General features: G+C 64.0%; 1 protein-coding gene across 1 annotated transcript in view; it reads right to left on the bottom strand.

Moving 5' to 3' along the window:
- LOC112124739 (low-density lipoprotein receptor-related protein 1-like) overlaps positions 1–522 on the bottom strand; it is a 19,875-nt gene extending 19,353 nt beyond the window's left edge. The window contains exon 1 of the mRNA XM_026659269.2: positions 450–522. Coding sequence (XP_026515054.2) covers positions 450–522 — 73 coding nt within the window. The remainder of the gene's footprint in view (positions 1–449) is intronic.
- Positions 523–8,175: the final 7,653 nt, after the last annotated feature.

Raw genomic sequence — 8,175 nt, 5'->3', positions numbered from 1 at the left:
GGATTGTAAAGCAGCTAAAAGGACCGTCTGGCAGCTGCCAAAGGGGCCAGGACTGAGCGACTCGCCCGGGCGTGCGACTCCGTTACATATAGCCCGGGTGCCACCTCTGGCTGTCTCCTCCCGCCCCCGCTGCTCGGGTCACGGCAGCCTCGCGGGGCTGGGCAAAGCCCCCAGGGACGCCCACATGCACCCGGCTGGGCAGGGCGGGTGGCGCTGGCTGCACGACGCTGAGCCGGGCTCCCGCTGTCCCGCTCTGGACCCCGAGGCTGGAAATGAGCACCAGGGAGTTCACCGCAATGGCCATGGTCGTTCTACGCTGTGCACGATGCGTGTGCGCGATGCACGATGCGTGTGCATCTGGTACACGGCGCACGATGCGTGTGCGTCTGGTACACGGCACACGATGCACAATGCGTGTGCGCGATGCACGATGCGTGTGCATCTGGTACATGGTGCACGATGCGTGTGCGTCTGGTGCACGATGCGTGTGCGCGATGCATGATGCGTGTGCGTCTGGTACATGGCGCACAATGCATGACACCTGTGCACGGCACATGATGCGTGTGCATCTAGTACATGATGCACGATGCGTGTGCGCGGTGCATGATGAGTGTGCCTCTGGTACACAATGCACAATGAGCGTGTGTCTGGTACACGATGCATGTGCGTGATGCACGATGCGTGTGTGCAGCACGCAATGCGTGTGCGTCTGGTACACGATGCACAATGAGCGTGTGTCTGGTACATGATGCATGTGCGTGATGCACAATGCGTGTGTGCAGCACACAATGCGTGTGCGTCTGGTACATGATGCACAATGAGCGTGTGTCTGGTGCACACGGCACAGCCTGCAGTCCCCAGGGCTCGAAGCGGGGCTCTGTGGGAGAACCATTCACCCAGCTGTTCCCCATCTCTCCTCTCCTCGTGGCCGGGTTATTCCCCGCAAGTCCTGTTCCAGCATTTAGCTCTTTTCTGAGCGATGCCCCTCCTCCCGTGGGGCGGTATCCGGCTGCTGGGAGTGGGTGTATTGATTAGCTCTTTGCTGCGGTTATCTAGGCTGACCCGCCGTACGGCGCAGGCCGGAGTCCGGCCCCGAATTCCTTCTTGTTTGAACCCGAGCGGAACTTGAAGACGTCCAGCATTGACTGACAAATTTGCCAGTGCTGGAGGATCGGTCACAGCCCTCGGGAAGTTGTCCCAGTGGTTAATTTCCCCTCTGGATACGTCTGTGCTGCAATAAACCCCAAACCTGCCTGTGGCCCCGGGCGACAGAGGGGGCAGGGGGCCAGCAGTGGACACGGCTCGGGGGCTCATGGAACGGGGCTGTCGAGCAGGCTCGGGCTGGAGCTCGGGCTCTGAAGCCTGCAGCGGGAAATGTTTTTTTGCAGTGTAGACATACCCGAGGTGTTAAAATTCAGCGTTAATTTGTCTGGCTTCCACTCCCAGCTGCTGGCTCTCGTTAGACTGACGAGACCCGATTAGCGATTCCTGCTCCCATGCAGACTTCGCTTCCCGACGCGGCTCCAGTTCTCTAGTTTGTCCCCTGCCTGGGGGGGCTGAGCCGGAGCCTGGGCTGGGGGGGATCTTGGGCCGCTCCGCATTGTGCCGGCGCAGGGGTTGGTGGGTGTTTGGAGCGTTTCGGTGCCTGCGTACGCACAGGGCCGAGCATCGCCTGTAACACACCACGGCTCAATTTCCACCTTTTCTCACACTGGGGCTACGATTCCTTTCTCAGCCGGCACTGGCAACATCCCACCCCCGACCTATGTAAAATCTGTCTCCCATCCTGACGTGCTCTCTCCTCTGAGAGCCCTGGTCCAGTTTGCTGCCGGTGTCAATCCGGAGCGACTCTGTTGAATTCAATCTGGATTGACACCGATGTAATGAAAATCCGGCCTGGTCAAGGAAAGCGTTGGGCCGTATTCACAGCTGGTGTCGGGGTTAGGCCAGGACGGAGGCTGGCCCGTCGGCCGTGCTACCTATGAATTCCCATCCCCAGTCTAGCCCCGTGTAAGTTCGCACGAGCGGAAAAGCACTTAAAGCCAAGTGTGATTAAAGAATTGCCAAGGACTCCCGGCCACGGCCCCGCCTGCGCTCCTGGGCGTCGCGTGTTTCAGTCCCATCTTCCCAATAAAGTGTAATAAATAATCCAAAAATCAACTTGCCGCTCTCAAACCCAGAGATTTGGAACAGCCGAACTTTCCCCCCTCCCTTCGGCCTGCCCGGCAAGAGCTTTCAATAGGGTTGATAAATTTTTGATTTCTTCCTCCGCTGGCTGCGGCATATTCCTCTGCCGGCGTGTTTGTAATAGTTCTTTCACAGGTAACTGGCGCTGCAATGTTTGGTGCCTGCAAATCGGGAGTGAAGAGGTTTTGCTCGGTGGGTTCCCCCCCCCGTCCAGCCCCCCGGTCTTTTATTTTTGCTGTGTTGTAATGTGGGGGGGGGCCGGCGGTGTTGGGCTCATTAAACCGCAGGGCGGGGAGAATCTGATTTCATGGTGATCCAGTTTTACTTTTCACGTCTCAGTCACTTCTGCTCGCCCAAGGTTAGCGTGACCAGCAGGCCGGCTGCGCTGCCCTTGCGTTTCGGGGGAGGGAAGGGGCTCGCCACCCCGCCTGCCTCATCCAGCTAACTCGGAGACTGAGTCTCTCCTGAGACCACTGGGTTTGTTTGGATCTCCGATGAGGAGCAGGGCTGGCTTTTCTTTTGATTTTCCTCCCCCTTGTGGGAAGGCAGAAGCCAGTGGATTTTGGTGGGATCGGTTGGCGTGTGGAACGTAATCCTGCAGAAGGGAAGTGTGCGTGTGCGTGTGCGTGTGCGTGTGCGTGTGCGTGTGATGCTCTCAGTCCCCCACCTCCAGATCTGCCGCCCTGGGGAAATTAACCCCCAGCCCCCTCTTACCTGGGCCTTTGTGGTGAAGCTTAAAAAGCAGGGGCATGGCTGGGGGCTGGGTGCAGGGTTTGTAGTGCCTGGCAATGCATCTACCCATGATCCTGCTAAACCATAAGGTGCCACCTCCGGTGGGTCAGGGGCTGTTAAACGCTTCGTGCCCCGGGGGCTCTGCTGGGGGGAAGGGGAAGGATTTTGGTGCAAACAAACCAGCCGGGGTGAAATGTGCAGGGTGGGGCGGCTGGGAGTTCACCGCTGTGGGTTTCGCCTCCCACCCCCATGGCCTGGTTGGCCCCCGGCAATCTCTCAGCTGAACCCTCGGCTGTGCAGAGCTCACGGGGCGTCTGGCGGGTCAGCTGGGGAGGGGGGGACGACCCGGGTTCATTCTCCCTCCGTGCCATTGGGCGAGTCGCCTGTCGCCCACTTCCCTGCTGTGAAACCGGCTGAGGTCGGCCAGCTTGCGAGGGGCGAAGGGGGGGTGGCGGCGTCGGACTCCCGGCCCCTCCCCGGTGCGTTGTCGGGGGAGGGAATTTCCCCAGCTCTGCCTCAGGATTCAGTTTCCTTTGCAGAAGCGCCTCCGGCCGCCGTGCGGTTCAGCCCCCTGCCCACGAGCCCCCGGCCGGGCCCGGCTTGGCCAGAAACTTTGACTCCCCGGCGAGTGGCGAGGTCGACGGGCCGGTGGCTTGGCGGCCTGTGCGGGGAGGGGGGTTTGCATGGCACCAAAGCGCCGGGTCTCGAACCTGGTCCCGGGAGGTGGCTGCGAGGAGCACAGATTGCAAACAAACAGCTGCTGTTTTCCTCCCAGCGCCTGGAAGCACCTTGGGGTACGGGGGGGGGGCTTGCGTGGAGCTGGGGAGGGCAGTCTATAGCCGTGGCTACGATTGGCCCAGTGGCCTTTGGGGGACGGGGCAATTTCTCGGACAGCCAGGCTCCTGGATCTGCAGCTGCCATGTTAGCGACGCGTTCGGGGTTGGGGGGGGGGCAGGGCTGTGTCTGGGGACCCCCTGGATCAAAGGAGCCCCAGGGACTGCCCCGGCCCCTGCTGCCATCTGAGCTGACCTGCCCACAGCGGAATTTGGCTTTTGGGAGACCCCTCCCCGGCAGGGGGTGTCTCTTGTGCCCCTTTGGGGGTCTGGGGGGACCCCGATTCTTACAGGGAGCTGCTGGTCCCAGGAATGACTCTCATGCCCAGAGGGGGGGCAATGCGGAGGGGAGGTTCTTGGGGAGTAGCGGATAGGAGATACTTGCTTGGCTTCAGGCCTGCACAGCACCCCCCTTCCCCCGACTTGCCCGGACACCTGGGTCCCGGGAATGACCTCTGGCAGCGGGTGAGGGGCGGGAAAAGCGTTCCGACGTGACAGTCTGGGCCTGGCCCGGAATAACTCAGTTAATGGGGGGAGGGGGGACAAGCAGGTCAGGTTGGGGCTTGACCCCCGCAGGGCGGCGCCGTGATGTCCCCAGGTCAGACTTCCTGCTGGCCGCTGGGCATCCCGCACCCTCCTCGCGCCCCGAGTCCAGGCGGATTTGAGGCCCGTGAGTTCGGTTGGCTGGAGATGGAGCGTGTCTAGGTCAGAGCAGGGGGACCTGGGAGCCAGGACTCCTGGGTTCTATCCCTGGCTCTAGAAGGGGGGGGGGGCGGGGCTAGTGGTGAGAACAGAGGGTGGCTTGGGAACCAGGTGGCCTGGCTGTGTCCTAATCGCTGCTGGTGACTGGCAGTGCAGCCTCCCGCGCATCCCTGCCCCCTGCCGTGCCTCAGTTTCCCCCTCTACAAAACGGGGGTTGTCACGGAGTTGCAGGCTCAGGAACCGGATGCCGCCGGCCGGGACGCTGGGGCGGGGTCTCCCCTCAGGGCTCACTCCCCCGGGCATGGAGCCGGCTCGGTTCGACGCCTCGTGGGTCTGCCCTCGGTCACCCTGTGAGCCCCCCTGGGGGAGCCTGACACGCCCCCCAAGGGCCCTGCCCCCCACCCGCGGCCGGCAGGGACTCCCAGCCAGCGGGTGAGAGGCGGTTTGTTAGTCGCCGGGAACCCAGCGTAGGACAGAACTGGTTAGCACCCACCAGGGACGCTCAGCAAAGTGCATCTGGGGGGGAGCCAGAGCCCACGGCCCTCCCCCCGAGTCCCAACCCAGGAGACTGACCCCTTCCAGCTGCCCAGCCGCAGTCCCCCCCCCGCCCCCCCCCCCCCCCTCGGCCCCTTTCCCAGGCCAGCAGGTCACCTGGTCTGCACCAGCATCTCCGGCTGATCCTTGCAGAGGACGGGGCCCATCAGTTGCCACCCTTCAGAGTGTTGGCCATTCTCGGCTGCCTGTCGGCCGTCACACCTGCCCTCTAGGGGTCGCTGCGATGACGCACCTTATCCTACACCACCGACATACTTGAGTAGCACAGAGGGGAAACTGAGGCACACACCGTATTCGGAGACAACATTAAGAACATTCCCACTTCGTCCTGGGAGCGATGCCGCCTCCTCCTGGGGCGGGGCCGCAAGACAGCAGGTGTTTGCCGGCCACTGGGAGCACTGAGGACTCTGCCCACTGGAGCCTCGAACCCCCTTCCCAGGCCCCCGCGCTGCAATCCGGCTGGCAGCTCCGGCTGCGGGTTGCCCAGCTGGGGCCCGGGAGCCGTGGGAAACACCCAATTCATTTCCCTGCCTGCTCCTTTTGCCTGATTGCCCCTGAAGGCGGCCGAGGACCCTGGGGCCCCGTCACCGGGGGCTGCCAGGTGGACTCTCCTCTGAGCAGATGCTGCAGCCCCTTGGGAGACCCCCCCCCACATCTCGTCTTGGCCTGACTTAACCCCCTCCTGGCTCGTGCTGTGTGACTGACTAGCAGGGTAGCTGGGAGGGGAGTGGGGCTAGTGGTTAGAGCAGGGGGGGCTGGGAGCCAGGACTACTGGGGTTCCCTTCCTGGCTCTGGGAGGGGAGTGGGGGCTGGGGGGTTAGAGCAGGGGGGGCTGGGAGCCAGGTCTCCTGGGTTCTGTTCCTGGCTCTGCCACTGAGTTACTTGACTGCCCCTCTGCGTGATGCTTACCGATCCCAGGGCCTGGTTTGTAGGAGTGAGGCGTTGACCCCAAGACCCCAATTTCTAGCCCCTGCCTTGGCTGCTGCACCCTCTGCCCTCCCAGAGCCGGGAAGAGAACCCAGGAGTCCTGACTCCCAGCCCCCCCTGCTCTAACCACTAGACCCCGCTCCTTTCCCCTCATTCTGGAAATACACCTCCTCCGCATGTCTCCACTGTGAACTGTGCATGTGGCGTTAATCCCGGGGACAGGCCTGGCGGGGGGAGCTCGGCTCATGTCAGGTGCCTTGGGGATTTCTGATTGTTCACTGCCCTGAGCCCCCATTAATGGGGGGGGTGGGGCATTGCAAGCCCCCCCTCCGCTGAGGCCCCGTGTGCTCCCGGCTCAGACCAGCAGAGGGAGCTCTTGCGCACCATTCCTCATCCACTCTGGACACAGCAGCTCCAGCTCTGTACAGCGCCGTGCGCCCGGCAGACGGGGGTTGGTGAGGTCTAGTGGGAGCGAGAAGGTGGAGCTGGGAGTCAGGACTCCTGGGTCCATGGCACAGGGTCCCCCCCCACCTCTGCCCGGGCGGGTGCGGGGCACAGTAGCTGGGGCAGGGGCTGGGCTGTCAGGAGGAAGGTGTGTGGTTTATGGCAGCAGGATCGGCCCAGCCTGGCCCCGGAGCCACTGTGAACGCGGGGTGAACAGAAACATCACACGTGTTCGGTTACGCATGTTCAGAGTGAGCTGGTGTCTGTGTCCCCCCCCCCCCCGCCCCGTTCATTCCCCTTTGTGCCCGGCGTGTGATTGACAGCCCCAGGGACTGGACCCGCCACCCCTGTATCACCGGCTGTTTTCACATCGGTGGCTGCTTTGCGAAGGGGTTGGCAGAGCTGGGTGTGGGGGGCAGGGCGCTGTGGGTCACGATCGAGGGGTGTCAGCGGGGGAGTCGGTGCTGGCGGGGTGGGGGGCTGCGGGTTGGGATCGAGGGGCATCAGCGGGGAAGTCGGGGCCGGCAGGGCGGGGGGCTGCGGGTCGGGATCGAGGGGCGTCAGCGGGGCAGTTGGGGCCGGCGGGACCCTGTGGGGCGGGATGGAGGGGCGTCAGTGGGGGAGTCGGGGCCGGCAGGGCAGGGGGCTGCGGGTCGGGATGGAGGGGCATCAGCGGGGGAGTCGGGGCCGGCAGGGTGGGGGGCTGTGGGTTGGGATTGAGGGGCGTCAGCCCCACCGCGTTTGCGTCTCTCCCACCGGGGCCGATCCCAGTTGCCAGGGACCTGCAGCCGCTCGAGAGGTCGGTATCGGCCCCTGGGTAGCAAATGGCTTCTCGTCGGCAACACAGCCCCTGCTCCGGCGCACGGAGAAACGACCCGGCAAAGATGAAACGTCCCCTCCAGCCGGCTGGGCGGATGGGGCAGAAAGAATCAAACCCCCCCCCCTCGATGGCCGGGTGGAAAAGCCGTCCTGGGAGCGAGTGCCCGGGCTGGCGTGGTGCCCGGGTGCCCGTCCCAGCCAGCTGAGCTGGCACGGCTGCCGCCACAGCGGACAAATACTGTTTAATTTCTTCGTGCAGGAGAACATCTGCCTGCGCGGGTTTTATGTGCCCCAGAACAGCCGGGCTCTTAACAGCCTCTCTGGCTGGCGGGCAGTGCCAGCTCCTGCCAGCCGTGCCCCTGGCTTTGGGACACCCGTGAGATCCGCAGCCAGTGCCCAGGGGACCCCAGACCTGCTCCCCAGGTTGGGAGGCTCCCGGCCACCTTCCAGCGGGGGGGTCCGGTGCCGCCCAGCGTCGCGCCAGGGACACAGCAGAATGGGCAGGCGGCTCCGGAGCCAAGGGCCCCCATGACGGGGATTCGGGCCCTCCTGGGCCGGGAGAGCCGCTGTCCCGCCGAGCGCAGGCCCTGCACGGATAGGGCAACTGAGGGGTCTTTGTGCCCATTTTACAGATGGGGAAGCCTGAGGCCCGGGGAGCTGGCCCCAGGGCCAGGGTGTTGAGGGCAGAGCTGGAAGCCACAGCCTCCCCCCGCCCCCCTCTGGGCCCTTCCCGGCCATTAGCCCTGCCACTTTGTGCCCAGGAGCCCCCCTCCCCGCCTGCCAGGTGCTCTGGGATCTTGGCGGGCTGGGGGGACGCTACAGAAATGGAAGGAGACCCCCCCACCCATTACATCCCGTTCCCTGTCACTGCGACAGCGGCTGCTGATCCATTAGCTAACCCCCTGCACCCCCATATCGCCCTGCACCCCCACCCCTATCCTGGGGCCATGGGGGCTGCAAAGGTAACCCCCTGCAC

Source organism: Terrapene carolina, unplaced genomic scaffold (genome assembly GCF_002925995.2).
Source record: "Terrapene carolina triunguis isolate 2854851 unplaced genomic scaffold, T_m_triunguis-2.0 Scaffold616, whole genome shotgun sequence".
Taxonomy (NCBI): domain Eukaryota; kingdom Metazoa; phylum Chordata; order Testudines; family Emydidae; genus Terrapene; species Terrapene triunguis.
The sequence above is the reverse complement of the archived record's forward strand: the minus strand, read 5'-3'. Positions and strand labels throughout refer to the sequence as shown.